Source organism: Chiloscyllium punctatum, chromosome 30 (genome assembly GCF_047496795.1).
Source record: "Chiloscyllium punctatum isolate Juve2018m chromosome 30, sChiPun1.3, whole genome shotgun sequence".
Lineage (NCBI taxonomy): Eukaryota > Metazoa > Chordata > Chondrichthyes > Orectolobiformes > Hemiscylliidae > Chiloscyllium > Chiloscyllium punctatum.
Window position 1 is genome coordinate 3914732 of NC_092768.1, and position 19330 is coordinate 3934061.

Sequence of the window (19330 nt, forward strand, 5' to 3'; positions counted from 1 at the left end):
ACCATGAGTTGGGTGTTGAAAAATATATTTTTGCTGTGAGTTGGGAGCGACTGGAACTCAGTGTGATAATGGTTATGGTAGAAAGTCTTATTGCATTTAATACACACATTTACTGCATCTGCCATATCCTACGATATTACAGATCGTGTGTTAGAGTGCATTAATGGTGGTTAGTTATTTTCCAGCCATTAGAGACAAGTTAATTTGAACGGGACTTTTTTGCTTTGTAAATTTCTGATTTATTCGTTACATTGTCACTTAATTGAGATACAGATAGTTAGACCATACATGAATTGCACAGTGAGACACTGTTGGAAAAGAAGAGATTTAATCAGCCTGTCTTAAGACTGTCAATATTACATTACTAATTTTACATCTTCTTATCCTTGAACAGAATTATGGCTTTGTGCATATGAAGGATCGGGAAGCAGCAAAGGAGGCGATTGAGAACCTCCACCACTACAAGTTGCATGGTGTCTCCATTAATGTGGAGGCAAGCAAGAGTGTGTCCAAGTCCTCGACGAAGTTGCACGTGGGTAATGTTGCTTCTGGCTGCACCAGTCTGGAATTGCAGGCCAAGTTTGAGGAGTATGGAACCGTCTTAGAATGCGATATTGTTAAGGACTACGCCTTTGTGCACATGGAGAGAAGCGAAGATGCCATGGAGGCCATCAGAGGGCTGGATGGCACAGAATTCAAAGGTGAAATTACTGGATTGATGTGGGGCATTTAGGGCTTTGAGATGTTCTTTTTGAACCTCAGTGGTTGTGCATGTATTCGGAGTCAGAACTACAGATAATGTGATGAAGTTGTTCACTCAATCACAGCATGTTTTATGCAGTGTCTGAGTATCCCGAACCTTTGAACATAATGTATCTTCTTGCAGTATGTGACACTGAGGGATTTCTGCAAGGGCTGCAATCCTATCAGGAGTGCTGCCTCAAAGAGAAATAGTATAATTTCCATCCATATAGGCCCTTATTTCAGTTTTAATGTTAGGTGATTGCAAAGTAGGCATATTGCTATTTTCCACACAATGATATAGGAGAAATAAAACAATAGGCATGAGAGATGGTTTCTTGTTATATGCTACATGGAAGCTTGCTACCTTTAGTTGCACTTGCAGATCGGCCAAAAGCTTAGTGTTTGCCAATCTATCACAAATTGACAACGATAAGGCTAGCTGAAAATACATTTCTACACTCTCAACTGCCCCAGGAATATCACTGCAGTGGCATGGGATTTTCCAACTCTAATAACTGCTTGTGGCATTTCTGAAATAATGCAAATAATTCATTAAATTGCCTACCTATTGTTGCCATTATATAGTCAGCCTCTCACCCCCTGAAGTGCTACTTTGCACTTGCAATGTTTGCTGGTTGGGTGTAGTGTATATGAGCACTCAATATTGAGAGATCTTTTTGAACAGCCAGTAGAGTTTAAAACTAGGGGGAGAAACCTTCATGTCAGATGGCCTTTGAATCAGCAAAGTTAAACAGTCAGACAGTTTTCTACATTGTCTATGTTGCACCCACTCTGACATTTTTGAATTGCATTCAAAAAGATCTATTTTTATAGTGTGATCATGCTTAATAGGGATGAGACTGAGGTTGCTCAAACTTCATGAAGATTTCTTGCAAGCAATGGTGACACCATTGTATGGTTTACATGAGAATGTCTGTTTCCCTGGTTAGAGTTTGCTACCAAGTAATTGCCTTTGCATGCATCTCAGTAAACTTACACTTGATGTCACCCTTTTCTCCTTTTCTGAGGTCCTGTTGTCTCTTTATGTTGTGCATTTTTATCCATCTATTGGTGAACATTAAAACAAATTTCAACATTTTGATAGTATTGGTAAGTGTCTTGTGTTCTTTTCCTTGGGTACTGAGTTTTCCTCAGCATAAATGGCTGAAGCTTCTTTCTAAGTTTAGATGAAGATCCACTTATCCTCACTTCAGTATGTCTGTCAATCCAAATGTAACAGATTATTTATCTTAGCACAAACATGTGGAAACCATTCTAGGATTAAATGGAGTACTGTGAACTTAATCAGAGATCTCTTGTGTTCTTTGGTGTTGCGTGAGACAGAGTTAGATTTTAACTGTGATGAAGCCCCTCAGTTAATGTCTGATCATATTGTACAAACTTCATTTTGTCTTATCAAGCTAGGCAATGTTGTTACTATGGAATGTTATACTTCACATCCCATTCGCAACAAGCACTCAAAGTTAGTATGGTTTGAAGGGCAGTAAAGCTCCTTCTTCACTGGATGGGTGTCAAACTCAACTTATATTCTGGATGTAGTTTTAGCTGGAAGGTTTGTTTTCAGACGTTTCATCACCATACTAGGTAACATCATCAATGAGCTTCCGGATGAAGTACTGGTGGCATGGCCCGCTCTCTTTTTTTTTTAGGTTTCCTTGGGTTGGTGATGTAGTTTCCAGTGGTGATGTCATTTCTTGTTCTTTTTCTCTGGGTTTGGTAAATGGGATCCAAGTCAATGTGTTTGTTGATAGAGTCCTGGTTGAAATGCCATGCTTCTAGGAATACTCTCTGTTTGGCTTGTCCTAGGATGGATATGTTGTCCCAGTCAAAGTGGTGTCCTTCCTCATCTGTATGTAAGGATACTAGTGAGAGTAGGCCATGTCTCTTTCTGGCTAGTTGATGTTCGTTATCCTGGTGGCTAGTTTTCTGCCTGTTTGTCCAATGTAGTGTTTGTTACAGTTCTTGCAAGGTATTTTGTAAATTACATTAGATTTGCTTGTTGACGGTATAGGGTCTTTCAATTCATTAGCTGCGGTTTTATTGTGTTGGTGGATTTGTGGGCTACCTTGATGCAAGAGGCCTGAGTTATATTAAATTATATCAACTTATATTAAAATTAGAAGAACATATCAAATGTGCTGGAAACAGCTTACAAGTTATTTGGACACACTGGGTGGAAATTACTATGAAAATTTCAAGTTTATTTGGTCATAAACAGTGTGCCATGTATACCACTTTCAAGCGTGAGGTCCGGCACCACAGACATAACTGACAACATATTAGTTACCTTTGCTTTTAGAGTTACTTAAAGAGACTGTATGGTCAGTTTAAAATATGCAAACCTCCATGTGTTTATTTCAGGATTGTTCTGTAATTACATGGAAAACATGGTTCAGCATGTGCTGTTGTACATTACAAGTGGATTTTCAATAATTGTTTATTAACCTTAAAGTTTCAAAATCAGTGAAGAAGTGACAACAATTTTGCTTTCTCTTTAAACCACCCCCCCAACACACACACACCATTCCTTTTGGGATATGCAGCGAGGGACTGTTGCAAAGCATTGATTTTAGCTTCCAGCTGGACCTTCTGCTTCTTCTGAATAAATTGAACCTTGCAATGTAACACCAGCATTTGGTGCCTTCTGTGTGACTGAGAACAATCAGTCTTGATGTCTCTCCATCCCGATCACCAACCCCCCTCACTACCATCCTTCCTGTTCCTCATTTTCACAGCATTGGAAACAATATTTTATTTATGCCCAGATATCACTCAACCTAATACCTCCTGATTCTATCTATGTTCGTGAGGATGTTGCTGCTGATTTTGGTCCTGCAGGAAATTCTGGATCCCACAAGTATTTTCTTTCTTTCTGCAGCATCATCACCCAGTTTCTTGCCTTCCTGGAGCTCACATTGCTCAATCTGCATTTTCTCAAGTGCCCTCATGACCCTTAATTGCCAGTCTATCTATCTCCAGTCCTTTGTTGCTTCTGATTCACACATACCCCAGTCCTGTGCACCTGGTCAAATGTCAGTCTTTCAAGCAGCAGTCCCTAGTCTTGTTCTCCACTTATTATGTCTTTGTCTTTCTCTTCCCTGTGGAAGGAAGAAGCTGATGCACTGAAAAAATTCATTCCATTCTCTGTTTGAAACAGCACCTTATATTCTTGCAGAGTATTCAAACACTACTATCTGTTAAAACTGTTCATGTAGCCATTTTAGTGTATTGCAAGTTACATACAGAGTGAACAATTCTACTGAATTCCAGATTCAGAAGTGCCTTAAATATTGCATCAATTCAACTCGTTTTACAGGGCATACCAAACTTTGTGTGGCTTCTCTGAGGGAGTCAACTCAGTGCTTTCCTTAAGTGCTGGTTTAAGGCTGACCAAACAAGATAGAACTAGTTTGGAACTCTGTTCCACTGAATGCTCAGATTGAAGATTAAACAATTCTTTACTATGGTAAATTAACAGTTGAATGAAAGCTGGAAATGCATTTTTCAGAAGTAACATATCACTCTGTTTTAAACTAAAATGGTGGTGTAGTGAACAGTGAAGAAGGTTATCTAGTACAGTGGGACCTTGATCAGGTGGGCCGATGGGTCAAGGAGTAGTAGATGGAGTTTAACTTAGATATGAGTTGTTGCATTTTGGCCAGGCAAATCAGGGCAGAACTCATACACTTAATGGTAGGGTCCTAGAGAGTGTTGTTGAACAAAGTGACCTGGGGATACAGGTTTATCGTTTGTTGAAGGCAGAGTTGCAGGTAGACTGGTTAGTGAAGAAAGTATTTGGTACGCTTGCCTTTATGAGTCAGTGCATCGAGTACAAGAGTTGGGATGTCATGTTGCAGCTGTACGGGCACTGGTTAAGCCACTTTTGGAATACTGTGTTCAATTCTGGTGTCACTGCTGTGAGGAAGATGTTGTTGAACCTGAAAGGATGCAGGAAAGCTTTACAAGGATGTTGTCAGGATTGGAAAGTTTGAGCTATAGGGAGAGGTTGAATAGGCTGGGACTACTTTCCCTGGAGCTTTGGAGGCTCAGGTGTGACTTAAAAGAGATTTGTAAAATCTTGAGGGGCATGGATAGGGTGAATAGCCAAGGTCTTTTTCCAGGGCAGGAGAGTCCAAAGCTGGAGGGCATTGGTTTAAGGTGAGAGAGGAAAGATATAAAAGAGACCTCAGGGACAAGGTTTTCACAAAAAGTGTGTGTGTGTGAGAGAAAGAGATGACTGCTAAAGGAAATGGTGGAGGCTGGTACAATTATATTTTAAAAAGCATCTGGATGACTATATAATTAGGAAGAATTAGAAAGATATGGGCCAAATGCTGGCAAGTAGGACTAGATTAATTTAGGATGTCTAGTCAGTATGGATGAGTTGGACCAAAGGGTCTGTTTCCATGCTGTACAGCTGTATGATTCTCACCCTTGAATCTCTTCACCAATGAATCTGAAGTATTATCCTTCAAGGAACTGTTTTCATATCTCTGCACATCTTGTGATTTCAATGGTGGTTTACATTATGATTCAAAAGATTATCTTAGTTCTCTTAATAATTTTAAAAATCTGTAAATATCCTTTTAATTTGGATAATGTTTAATTTCCTAGTACATGGGAACAGTGATTTTTAATTTGTGTGCATCATCTTGTCAACTCCATATCCTGAGGCGATCGAATTAGTTATGAACGACTCTTGAATTGTGTTGATTTATATCAATCAAGAGTGGGTGCAGTTAATGTCCCATCCTCTTTTATTAAATATATGTTTGACACAGGTTCTCCCAGGCTGGAGATATTCCTAATGACTTGGTGAAAACAACAATTTCTTTATCTTGACAAAGGGACAATTTGGAGATTTATCTGGGTGCAAATGGGTAGGGAGTTCAGTGCCTAAAATGGTCTTTGCATATTGTCATGATATGACATCAGCCTGAGATTTCTCTTGACACCTTCAGGGATCTTTCAAAGATTGCTACAACTAATTAAGTTGTTTGGAGTGTCAGCAGTACTTCAACTAATTTATGCATGATAGACTCCTTGATTTCATTAGGGAGTGTAACTAGGTAACTACTTAAGTGAATGTTGATAATAGGGCATATATTTTCTGGAGAATTTTTGACTGTGAATATTGTCATGGGATCTTGCATTTACGTTTGAGGGGGAAGACTGGGCCTCCATTTAACATCGCATCCAAAAGATTGCATCTTCAGTTGTGTAGTGCTCCTTTAGTTCTCCACTGAACTATTAATCTGGATTTTATGTTCAAATTTCCAGGCATACTTATGCCATCTTATCCTCAGAAAAAAAGCACTATAAACACTTAAATTTCATGAAACGTAACTGGAAAAACATGGAATCAAACTGTGGAGACTGGCATGACACTTTGGACTGTGTTGTGGAAAATAACTTGGAAATATTGATCTATCAGTGTCCGTTTTGATAAGTCACTGGTTATTTTATAGAGTTGCACATGCAGGGTTTCCTGGAATGTTGAGTATTGGCACACATCGAGAAAGAGAAATAGATAAGTAAAACCATACTGGAACAAGGAATAAAAGGGTCAGGCAATGTGTCTCTGTGCTTGTAGGAGTAAGCCTGTAACAAAATCGTGACTGCCTTGTGGTGATGCAGGGAACGTGAGTGTTTTATCTCTTATGTTTGTTATATTGAAATGGCAGAAGTGTTGGTTGTTACTGATGATAAGTCCACACACCCTTTCAGTTCTGTTGATCATATTGTTTTTGTAGTTGAAACTAGAGTGCTGAAGAGCATGGAGTCATCTGTTATAAAAATGAGAAAATGTTTTTACTGGCCTATAGGTCAGACCCTATACGTGGAGAGGAGCAACTGCATAATTTTGACATATTGGATAATTTTGTCAGGATCTTTTGTCAGAACTGGGAGCTGTTGGACATAAGTAGCTTCTTTCAATATAAGCAGGGAAAAAGCAAAAAAAAAATCTGGCAGGTTGCAGTGAGGATTTATTAAATAATAAAAGGGACCATGAGTGCAACATAGAAGTATTTGATAAGGGAGCATGTATAGATACTAAAATGTAGATATTTGAAGGAGAAGAGCAGAGAGAGAGAGAGAAAACGAAGTTTTGAAAAATTCGACAAAGCACAAAGTTACTGTAGCCTCGGACGGTGGCAGAGGGACCTTTTCACAAGTAGAGTGGTAGATCACATACAAAGCATGAGCCACTTTAGTTATTATTGTTATTTAATATTTAAGATATTAAACCCCAGCAAGAATGCAGAATTTATGCAAATAAAAGCAAAGTTACCATTTCGATTATGATATGACTCTTTGATGCTAAAATGGACTGGAAAATGATGTTTCCAAAGCTGTTGACAGAGGAGGAGGAGGAAGTGGAACAGATAGCAAGTGAACAATAAAATAAAAATATTGTATGTGCTCGATATATGAAACAAACACACAATGGTGGAGAAATTCAGCAAGTCTGGTGGCATCTGTGGAGAGACAGAAACATGGGTTAATGTTCCAGTACAACTTGTGGTTCTGTTTCTCTCTCACGATGGGGAGCATGCCCAGAGTAAATGACAAGGCATGTTAATGATAGTAGAGGAAAGATGTAGATACAAAATGGGTAGTAATTGTTGGTGTGAATAGTGGAAAATAGATTAGCTTCAGTGAGAGTAAATCAATTCAAACAGGGCATGGGTACTGGCGAGATCAGTGGTTTGGTCAGAGTATTGAGCACAGGATTTGGGAGGTCATATTGTGGCTGTACAGGATTTTGGTTATGCCACTTTTGGAATATTGCGTGCAATTCTAGTCTCCTTCCTATTGGAAGGATATTGTGAAACTTGAAAGGGTTCAGAAAAGATTTACAAGGATGTGCGAGGTTTGGAGGATTTGAGCTATAAGGAGAGGTTGAATAGGCTGGGGCTGTTTTTCCCTGGAGCGTCAGAGGCTGAGGGGTGACCTTATAGAGGTTTAGAAAATCATGAGGGGCATGGATCGGATAAATAGACAAAGTCTCTTCCCTGAGGTGGGGGTGTCCAGAACTAGAGGGCATAGGTTTAGGCTCAGCGGGAAAGATATAAAAGACACCTAAGGGCCAACTTTTTCATGCAGCGGATGATTGTGTATGGAATGAGCTGCCGGAGGTTAGTACAATTGCAACATTTAAAAGGCATCTAGATGGTTATATGAATAGGAAGGGGTTTGAGAGATATGGTCCAGCTGCTGGCAGGTGGCACTAGGTTGGATTGACGTATCTGGTCGTCATGGATGGGTTGGACCAAAGGGTCTGTTTCCGTGCTGTACATCTCTGACTTTTGAGTATCAATCAAAATGGAGGATAATGGTTTGTGCTCTGAAGTTGTTGGAGTCAAAATTGAATACTGAGGGTGACGGCTGTAAAGTGCTTCAGCAGAAAATGAGTTGCCATATTGAACTTCTTTGAACCACTCAAAACTAACACTTTGTAGTCTAAGACGTGCAAGTGTGAGACCAACATGGTGTATTGAAATGGTAAGCAACAGGAAGGTCAGAGTTATTCTTGTGTTCTCTCCTACAAAATGGTCACCTAATTTAAGTTTGATTTCACAACTGGCATCTCCACTGTCCCAGTTAATTGCCGTTCTAGTGCACATGCTGTTGTCATGCTATTATCTTTTTCTTGGGCCTGCTACAGTGCTGTAGTGAAGCTCTGTGCAAGCTGGAGAGACATCACCTCATTTTCCACCTCAGCACTTTACAACCTTCAGGAGCTAACACCGAGTTCAACAACTTGAGAGCATTAATATTGTCCTTGATGTCAATTATGCCCTGTCCACACTCCTTCTTCCCCCCCCCCCCCCCCCCCCCCCCAAAACAGGTCTTGTTTTAATGTGTTTACTCTCTGTATAGCCAACCCATTTTCTACGATTGACCACAACCATTTGCACATATTCTACATAAAATCTCCTCTACGACTATCAGAGCTGCATTTGACTTTTTCTCTGAGCACCCTGACCATCTGTGGAGTCTTCATTTCCTCGCCCCATTCAGTTCCAAAGAAACCATTGCGACTTGAAACACTAACTTTGCTTCTCTCTCAACTGTCAGACCTGTAAAGTTTCTCCAGTACTGTGCATTGTTTTTGTAAATATAATCCCATTATTTAAGAAGAGAAATGAGAAAATGGCAACTAATGATTTGTTTAACATCAGTAGTAGGAAAAATGATAGAATCTCTTAGTAACTGCATAGTAACAGGACATTTAGAAAATCTTTAGATGATTAAATAAAGTAAATGAAATGGTGTTTTTTTTGAGGATATTTAAGCAAAATAAATGGATACTGGGGGGTGAAGTGAACTTGGATTTTCCATAAATGTTAGATAAGGAACCACTTGAGAGGTTACTGACAAATTGTATCTAATACCATGAGCCCTAAAGTATTAACATTGATCAAAAATGATCTTTTCAGAAAATGTGAGATTTACCCATAGAATATCATGAGGATTAACGAGAGAGTAGGTGCTGAGAACCTGTTTTTACTGGCTGGTGCACATGGCTGTAGTTTAAAATGGGTCTCACATTTGAAGTGATGACGACAAATTACTTGTTTACAAGGCTGTTGATGCTCGGGATTCTCAACCCCATAGACTAATTGAACATTTCTGAGATGAGTTGGTAAGTTGCTAGAGAATTCTAGGATGTGGGGAGAGTGCAGTGATGTGGTGCTGAGATAAAATGGGTGACTGGCTCAAAAACCCAATTGACTTCATGTTCTGACATTAAAATGGTGAAGCAAATGTTTTCCTCAGAACATAAGGTAGGAAGTAAAATTTGTATATGCAAAGTATACAAGTTTTTTAAATGAATGGCTAGACAAGGAGCGGATATTTGTACCAAACATTATAGGAAAGATTGGTAATCTGTGCTATCAATGTTTTGTTATCTCTTATGTGCTTCTCTTGATATGTTCATCCCTTTTTCAAGACTTTACAAACATGATTTTCAGAGTTCAAACTATCCTGTTCAGTCATGATCCCTATTTGAATGAATCAGAATAAATGTTGCACTAATGTTTTATTTCAATATTAAAACACAATGTGAAAATGTTGCTAACCTGAATGTGCTATTGAAATCCTACTTGGGCTATTGAATAAGGATGTTATTGTCTTGTTTTTGTGTGGGTCAGTGGGGGTGACGTAGCAGCAACTGGGGGAATAGAGAGGGTGTTACTGATTGTACTTCAACTGCTAACATCCATTTCACTCTAAAGCCGGCAAGTTTCCATACTGATTTTTCCCTTTCTGAACTGATATTCCTTTTCGAGGATCTAACATCTTTTTTGTGGCACAGTTGGCCCAGTGGTTAGCACTGCTGCCTCATAGCGCCAGGACCCAGATTCCAGCCTTGGGTGACTGTCTGTGTGGAGTTTGCACATTCTCCTCATGTCTGTGTGGGTTTCCTCCTATAGTCCAAAGATGTGCAGGTTAGGTGAATGGGCCATGCTAAATTGCCCTTAGTGTTCCAGGATATATAGGTTAGATGCATTAGTCAAGGGAAATGTAAAGTTATAGGATAGGGGAATGGGTCTGGTTGGGATGCTCTTCAGAGGATCGGAGTGGACTTGTTGGGCCAGATGGCCTGTTTCCACATTCTCGGGATTCTATGATTCTGTGAAGATTGTATGATGAAAGTTGATTATCATGCAGCTTCATTGCAGCAAAGATTAAAGTGGTTGTACTAGTAAGGTGATAGGGCAAATAACCTCATCAGCGTGAACATCATTGACTGACACTTAAGAGTCAGGAGTGCATAAATATTAGTGGAGCAGCCTAACTTTGCTGAAATTTTGATGATCTCACTTTTTTAAAAATTGACACTAATGCAGTACCTACAGCCCAGGGAAGTGTCCTTTTTTTTACCTTTATAAAATCTCTTGAATGCGAAATTCTATGAAGATGTAACCCATATAAATCACAGTATTTAGAATTTTGTAACAAACGATCACCCTGAGCTGTACAAGTGCCCAGCCATTGCAATGGTTTGCTCACAGTGATGGGCATGGCTTCATTGTTCACAAAGTCAGCAAGTCACATGACACCAAGTTATAGTCTAACAGTTTTATTTGAAATCTCAGGCTTTTGGAGTGTTGCTCCTTTATCAAGTGAAGTGGAGAGCAGCACAGAATATGGGGGCAGAGAGATAATGACAAGATGGTTCCAGGTGATTAAAAGTGTCAATAGTTAAGTACAAATAGTATAAGTGGAGTGTCAGCAAATCTTTGCAGGTGATCAAAAGTATTAAACGATATGAGTAAAGTGTCAGCAGCTGAATAACAAGTGAAGGGATGGCTTATGAACTAATTACTCAAGGCAGAGACAATTAGCAATTAATCAAAAATAAGATGGTTTTAGAGTCTAACCATTTGGCTTGAATAATATGATAAAGGTCTAACCAAAGTAACAAGTAATCAAAAATATAAAAACTAATAAAGATAGAAAGGCAATAACAAGTAATCAAAGTAGTGAGGTGAGAGTGACAGCCCTTGACATTAAGGCTGCATTTGACAGAGTATGGCATCAAGGAGCCCTGGCAAAATTGGAATCAATGGGTTTCAGTGGGCACTTCGCTGGTTAGAGTCATACCTGGCACAAGCAAGATGTTTGTGCTTGTGGAGGGTCAGTCATCTCAGCTCCAGGACATCTCTGCAGGAATCCCTCAGGGTAATGTCCTTGGCCTGATTCTCTGCAGCTGCTTCATCAATGACCTTTTCACTGTCAAAAAGTCAGAAGTGGGGATGTTGACGATGGTTGCACAGTGTTCAGTACCATTCACGGTGGCTCAGTGGTTAGCCCTGCTGCCTCACAGCACCAGGCATCCAGGTTCAATTCCCACCTCAGGCAACTGTCTGTGTGGAGTTTGCAAATTCTCTGGGTGCTCCGCTTTCCTCCTGCAGTATAAAGATGTACAGGTTAGGTGAATTGGCCATGCTAAATTGCCCGTAGTGTTAGGTGCATTAGTCAGAGGTGAAGATAGGAGAATGGGTTGGGGTGGGTTGCTCTTCGGAGAGTCGGTGTGGATTTGTTAGGCCAAAGAGCTTGTTTTCACACTGTAGGGAATCTAATCTAATCATTCATGACACCTCAGCTATTGAAGTAGTCTGCTCAAATGCCACAAGATCTGGTCAAAATCCAATAAATGGCAAGTAACATACATGCCATACAAATGCCAGACAACGACCATCACTAATAAGGGGCACTCTTACTGCCCCTTAACATTCAATGGTATTACCATCACTGAATCACCACTGTCAATATCCTTGGGGTTACCATTGACTAGAAGCTCAATTGGACTCACCACATAAACACAGTGGCAACAAGAGCAGGTCAGAGACTATGGATACTACAGTGAGTAACTCACCACCTGACACCCAAAGTCTGCCCACCATCTACAGCGCACAAGACAGGAGTTGATAGAATACTCTCACTTGCCTGGATGGGTGTACCTCCAACAATATTCAAGAAGCTTGATCCCATCCATGACAAAGCAACCCACTTGTTTGGCACCACTTTTACAAACATTCAATCCTCCACTACCGGCACTCAGTGTAGCAGTGTACACTATCTACAAGATGCACTGTAGAAATTCACCGAAGATCCTGAGACAGCAACTTCCAAACACATGCCCACTTCCATCTAGAAGGGCAAGGGAAGCAGTTACTTGGGAAAACCACCACCTGCAAGTTCCCTTCCAAGCCACTCACCACCCTGACTTGGAAATATACCGCCGATCCTTCTCAGTCTTTGGGTCAAAATCCTAGAATTCCTTCCCTACCAGCATTGTGAGTCAATCCGCAGCATGTGGGCTGCACCTTCTCAAGGGCAAATAGGGATGGGCTATCAATGCTGGCCAGCCAGCAACACCCGAGTCCCACAAATGAATAAAAAAAGTAGTGTCAAAACAGAACAGTAAGGAAGATTTTACTAACACAACAGTACGGTGGGGTTACATGTCACATGACATAAACCGAGCATCGTGTTTGAGGCCGTCCTCATGATTAAGGAATTTGGCCATCAGTTTCTGCTGGGCGATTCTGTGTTGGTGTATTTCGAAGACTGCTTTGTAGGGTGCTGACCTGAGCAAAATCACTCAGCAGAAACTGATAGCCAAGTTCTGTACTCAACTGTGATCTTATGTTCATGTCACTCTGCATGTAACTCCATCATACTGTTCTGTTTGTAAAATCTTCCTTACTGTTCTGTTTTGACATCCTTATCTTGATTACTTGTTATTATCCCTCTACCTCAATTAGTTTATGCAGTTTCTGATTACTTGTTACTTTTGTTAGACCTTCATCATGCGACTGTAAACCTATCATGGTATTCCAGCCATTTGGAATGTCTGTAGCATCACCTTTTTAAGATTTTTGTAATTCACTCTATTCATAGGCCATCCCGTCACTTGTTAGTCAGCTGTTGACACTTTACTCACACTGTTTGATGCTTTTGCTCACCTGCAAAGACTTGTTATTCAGCCTGTCAACACTCCAATCACACTATTTTCTTTAAATATTAATGCTGGTAATTACCTGGAACTGTCTTGCTGTTATCTCTCCACCTATGTATTCTATGCCTGTACTTTTCCTCCATTTCACCTGATGAAGCAGCAGCGCTCAGAAAGCTTGAGATTTCAAATAAACCTGTTGGACAATAACCTGGTGTCGTGTGACTTCTGATTTTGTCCACCCCAGTCCAGCACCACCACCTTCACATTATGATCATCATTCACGGCATTGACAGTTGGAGGTCTGTGCAGAAGAAAAATGGGGAATGCAACTTTTAAACTTCATTGATTTTATACCCTTAAATGAATGGATAAGTCTAGCTAAAACTAATCCATGGGATGCATCAGTCTTGGTCCATTTAGTCTAATGGCGTATTTCCTGCTCTGTGCCCTGTAATATTGCTTTTTCTATATTTGTTTATTTAATTAGGTATATTCCACTTTTCTGCAATTTGAAGCCCTCCACTAACTGGCTGAATTTAGTTTTCAATTCACCTCACTGAACTCATTTTTTAAAATCCTCTTCGTGTTTCCTATTTCCAAAATTTCCCGTTCAAACATTAGTTTGTTTTATATGTGCTTTCCAAACTCAAGTACTGTAGTTATTTTTCTTGATTCACTTTATTTGAACTACAAATTAGAGTTGAAGCACAGGACCAGCTGTGATGCTATTAAACAGCAGACCAGCATTGAGTAGCTGTACGGTCCATTCCTGTTATTGTTTCTTGGGAATACGAAGCTCAGTTGGAATTGTGCTCCCTGTTCTGGACTGGCCTGTAGAATGGAACAACAGGGTGACCCCCCATATCTGTGGAATCGTTTTCTGCGGTTTCAGTTACCCACGGTTTACCACAGCCTGAATATACAATATGGAACCTTCTGGTACCAGGGGCTGCTGGTACCCATTTAACCATTTAACTGAATGGATTCGCTCCTATCCTTGGTTTCTGGCTTCGCAGTAGCTTTAGGAATGTATTCCCCATGGGTGCAGAGGACTACTGTAATATAATTCTAGAGAATATAACTAATGATTGCATTATATAACCATTGTAGCATTATAGTTTTAGTTAATTAGGTTTAGATTTCTTTATACTTTGGGCATTTTGCCTTGAGTGATGCCCTGACCAGGGTGATGTGCCCAAAATCAAAAACTCCTCTGTTTATTTTGGTGATGCTGTACAATACGTCTCAATGAGGGGAGAAACATCTTTGAAGTATTATCAGTTACTTAGTTGCAGGTATTATCCCCAAAATAATTTACTCTGGCGTTTTCAAAGCGAGAAGCACAATAGCACAATAAATTAATTTGAAATCTCTTGAAAGCTCTTCTGTCTTAATCTACAGCTCTAGGATCATCCATTGCTTTGTTTTTTCCACTGTTCTTTTGTGATGCTTAAATGGAACAGGTCAATGGGCTTCCTCTAAAAATGTGTCTTAAACTGCATAAAAGTACTTTCTAAGAAGCAGAAAAATGCTGAGCATTTGAGTTTAATTTTGCCTGTTTGCACTTAACATCGAGGCTTCAACTGTACAAGCAACCTAATGACAGCATCCATACTGAAGAGTTCTTGAAATTTGCAGAGGAAAATTACAGCTTATATTTTTCTCCATCAAAGCAACCTACAGTCATTGCTCCCCCTCCAAGGACAAAAATAATGTAATGTAACGAAGATTCAGCCAAGACCTCTTGCAGAGATTTGTTCTTCTGCATCTAGCTCAAAACAGTAAAAACCTAAAAACAACTGCAGCAGCTAGAAATCACAAACAAAACCAGAAATTGTTGGAAAATCTCAGCAGGTCGAGCAGAATCTAGAGAAAGCAGGGTTCGTTGACCTTTCTTCAGAACTGGAAGAAACAGCAGTTTTCCTTTTAGTGGGATTGCTTATGCTGTGACTAGGAAAATTCTGCAAACTGAAACTGTTTCTCTAATGTTGCTTTATAATACCATTGGAAATGATGTTTAGAAAGAGAGAAGGTGTGAGCAGGGGACATGAGCCTCAAGCGTGGCTCAGCAAAAAAAAGTCTAAAATCTCTGCTCTAAGTCATATCTGACAATGCCAGTTGCAGCACTGCTTCATTACTTCAATATTCTCCATGTCTTGGGAGGAAGCCCACATGCCCATGTATTTTACTTGCATTATATTCCCTGACAGCTATCGTTTATTGTTGCTTGAAATAAAACCAGAAAATGCTCAGCAGGTCAGATGACATTCACGAAGAGAATGGAGTTAATGTTTCTGAGCAGTGACACCTTTCATCAGAACTGCTATCCTCAATGTCTGAATCACATTGATATTCAACATCTTGGCAGATCTCCATTTTGACCATTAGTTCTTTTTTTGTTTCCTTGCATTTTGCGGTGAGATGCGTTTGCCTTTGTTCCACAGATTAGTCTAATTTGTTCGAATGATCATATGTTTGTATAACTATAATATTTTTACCAAGCAATGTGTATTTCATAGATTATTTGACTGTGGTAATGTTGCAGCAGAGTCTGATTCTGTCTTTGCAGGCCTTGTAGTTTACGACATGTCTTTTGGAACTCTGCTTGAGTATTAGGATGTAGTGTTATGCTAGTTATATTGGATCAACAAACTGAATTTTTTTATTTCCACGATAAGAAAGGTTAGCTCATACACTTTATTATTTATTCATGGAATTCGGTCATCACTAGTGAGGCCAGTGTTTACTCTCCATTACTAACTGCTTTTGGCAGGATGATGGTATATGTACACCAGCATAAATGAAGGAACAACAATATAGTTGGTTAGAATGGTTTGTGACGTGGAGGTGAGCCTGAACATGGTGGTGTTCCCATGCCCTGGCCTTTTAGGTCATGTCATGTGGCCTATGGAAAGTTCTTATCCAAGTCATGGAAGGAGTAGCACAGAAAGCTCGGTTGATATTGGATCTATTTATGCAGAACTGCTTGGCTAGAACCAGGTGTTCACCACAAGCAGACAGAGACAGGGGGCTGATCCTCCAGATGCAAGGAAAAGCAATGTTGGAATGATGATTTTGAAGTTTTAAATGAAGGGAAAGGGTGAGGATGTGATTTTAGGGAGGGGGGGGTAGGGGGAAGGAAGAGAGAGAGTGGGTCAAACAAAGGTCTAAGCCTAACAGACTACTCCAGGTAAATTGGTGCAAGGTGCAGAATGCCTGCTGTATGGGTGCGCATACTTTAGGGGCAACAAGCCAGTTAAGTGTTGAGACGGAGAGCATGTTCTGGGAAAAGAAGACTTTTTTTGTAAATAGTGTCAACACCCTATAGGACTATTCAAAATGGTAGAATGAGTCACAACAAGCATGTGCTCATCTATGTGAGAGAGAGGCAGACAGTCTGAAAGATAGTGAGAGAGTGGGTTTCTGGGTGGCAATGGGAGAGGCAGTAGGTTTGTGAGGTAGTAGGAAGAGAGTTTGGGCTTGTAGGTGGTGTTGTGGGGAGAGAATGACAGTTTGTAAGAAGCAGAGAGGGAGAGTGGGTTTGTGGGAAAGGAAACAAATTTGTAGTCAGTAGTGGCAAAGAGAGAAAATGGATGTGTGGAAAGGTGGGTGGAGAGAAAGTAAAAGTATGGGAAGCAGTGGGGAAAAGAGGGAATGAGGAGTAAGAAACCAGGCAAACATCCACCACCCCCGCCATGCCTGCTATTCCTCCTTCACGAAAAGCAGAATGGGAGAGGAGGAAAATTTGGTTTGAAACACAACCAGCTTCTGACTCATTTTGAAATGAACTCGAGCATGACCATCTCAGAGTGTGCAATACCAAAGGGAATGCAAGAACAATGATAGTTAAGCTCAACTGCTTAGCATGACATCACTTCCCCCAGTTGCTAAACTGGTCATCAAGACTTGTCTAGGTGAAAGTGAAGACTGCAGATGCTGGAAACTAGAGTCAAAAGTGTGCTGGAAAAGCACAGCTGGTCAGGCAGCATCTGAGGGGCAGGAGAGTCGACATTTCAAGCATAAGCTCTTCATCGGGAATCATTCTTGAAGAGCTTATGCTAGAGACATCGACTCTCCTGCCTCTCGATACTGCCTGTGCTTTTCCAGCACCACACTTTTGATCTAGACTTGTCTGCAATGTCTGTCTCTTTTGCTCTGCTTAACCAAAATGACAAAAAAAATTCCTAAATCTGATCTGCAACTGTCAGCCTGTTTTTAGAGCCCATTTTTATTTAGTGCTCATTAATTTAACTGATCAATATGCTACTTTGGAATTTTTTGTTTAAATTAATTTTTACAATGCTGTGTCAAATCTGTCCCCGTACCCCTCTGCACAGTTAGTTATACAGAATGGAAACCCACCCTTCAGTCCCACTCATCCATGCTGACCAATTTTCCCAAACAAAACTAATCCCACTTGCCCCACATCCTTGTATACCTTACCTATTCATGCACCTATCCAAAATTCTTTTAATGTCATAACTGTACCTGCATCTGCTATTTCCTTTGGCAGTTCATTCTGCGTATGAGCCACTCTGTGTGAAAAAGTTGTCCATTAGGCCCTTTTTATTTAATCTTCTCACCTTGAAAATATGCCCAGTAGTTTCAAACTCTCCCACCCTGAGGTAACATTTATTATTCACCTTATCGACACCCCTCATGATTTAATGATAATGAGAATCCAGAGACAGTATATTCCTGTTAGAGCAAAAGGCAAGGCTGGTAGGTGTAGGGAATGCTGGATGACTGAGAAATTAAGATATTGGTCAAGAAAATGAAGGAAGCATATGTCAGGTATAGACAGCAGAGATCAAGTGAGTCCTTAGAGTATAAACACAGTAGGAGTACACTTAAGAGGGCAAATAGGGGACATGAGATAGCTTTGGCAAATATGGTTAAGGAGAATCCAAAGGGATTTTTAAAATATATTAAGGACAAAAGGGTAATTGGGGGAGAGGATAGGGCCCCTCAAAGATCAGCAGGGCAGCCTATGTGTGGAACCAGCGGAGATGGAGAAGTTATTAAACAAGTGTTTACTGAGGAGGAGGAGGACATGGAAGATAAAGAAAGTTGGGAAATAGACTGTGACATGTTGAAAATGTCCATGTTAAAGAGGAAAAGATGTTGGATGTCTTAAAACATACAAAAATGGATAAATCCTTAGGAACCGATCAGGTGTTCCTTGGAACTCTGTGGGAAGCTGGGGAAGTAATTGCTGGACCCCTTGCTGAGATATTTGTATCGTTGATAGTCACAGGTGAGGTGAGGAAGAGTGGAAGTTAGCTAACGTGGTGCCACTATTTAAGAAAGGTGGTAAGGACAAGCCAGGGAGCTATAGAATGGTGAGCCTGACATCGGTGGTGGGCAAGTTGTTGGAGGGAATCCTGAGGGACAGGATTTAAATACATTTGGAAAGGCAAGGGCTGATTAGTGATAGTCAGCATGGCTTTATGCATTGGAAATCATATCTCATGAACTTGATTTGAGTTTTTTGAAGAAGTAACGAAGAGTATTGATGAGGGCAAAGCAGTGGGTGTGATCTATATGGACTTCAGTAAGGTGTTCAACAGAGTTGCTTGTGGTAGACTGGTTAGCAAGGTTAGATCACATGGAATTCAGGGAGAACTAGCCATGTGGATACAGAACTGGCTTGAAGTTAGAAGAAAAAAGCTGGTGATGGAGGGTTGCTTTTCAGACTGGAGGCCTGTGACCAGTAGTGTGCCACAAGGATTGATGCTGAGTCCACTGATTTTCATCATTAATATAAATGATTTGGATGTGGACATACTTACAGTTAGTAAGTTTGCAGATGACCCTGAAATTGAAGGTGTAGTGAACAGCGAAGGAAGTTACCTCTGATTTCAACAGAATCTTGACCAGATGGGCCAGTGGGCTGAGAAGTGGCAGATGGAGTTTAATTCAGATAAATGCAAGGTGCTGCATTTTGGGAAGGCAAATCATTGCAGAACTTAAACACTTGATTGCAAGGTCCTGGGGAGTGTTGCTGAACAAAGAGACCTTGGAGTACAGGTTCATAGTTCCTTGAAAGTGGAGTTGCAGCTAGATATGATAGTGAAGGAGGTGTTT

The 19330-nt window shown here is 40.3% G+C and overlaps 1 protein-coding gene across 14 annotated transcripts in view; it reads left to right on the forward strand.

The window, feature by feature from the left end:
• Nucleotides 1–19330, forward strand: part of LOC140455128 (RNA-binding protein 4B-like) — a 118398-nt gene that overhangs the window by 7515 nt on the left and 91553 nt on the right. For all 14 annotated transcript variants that reach the window (XR_011952772.1, XR_011952774.1, XR_011952771.1 and 11 more), the window contains one exon: nucleotides 395–701. Coding sequence is in view for 7 of the 14 variants with exons in the window: in XM_072549789.1 (XP_072405890.1) it covers nucleotides 395–701 (307 nt within the window). In the remaining 7 variants the exon portion in view is untranslated. The remainder of the gene's footprint in view (nucleotides 1–394; nucleotides 702–19330) is intronic.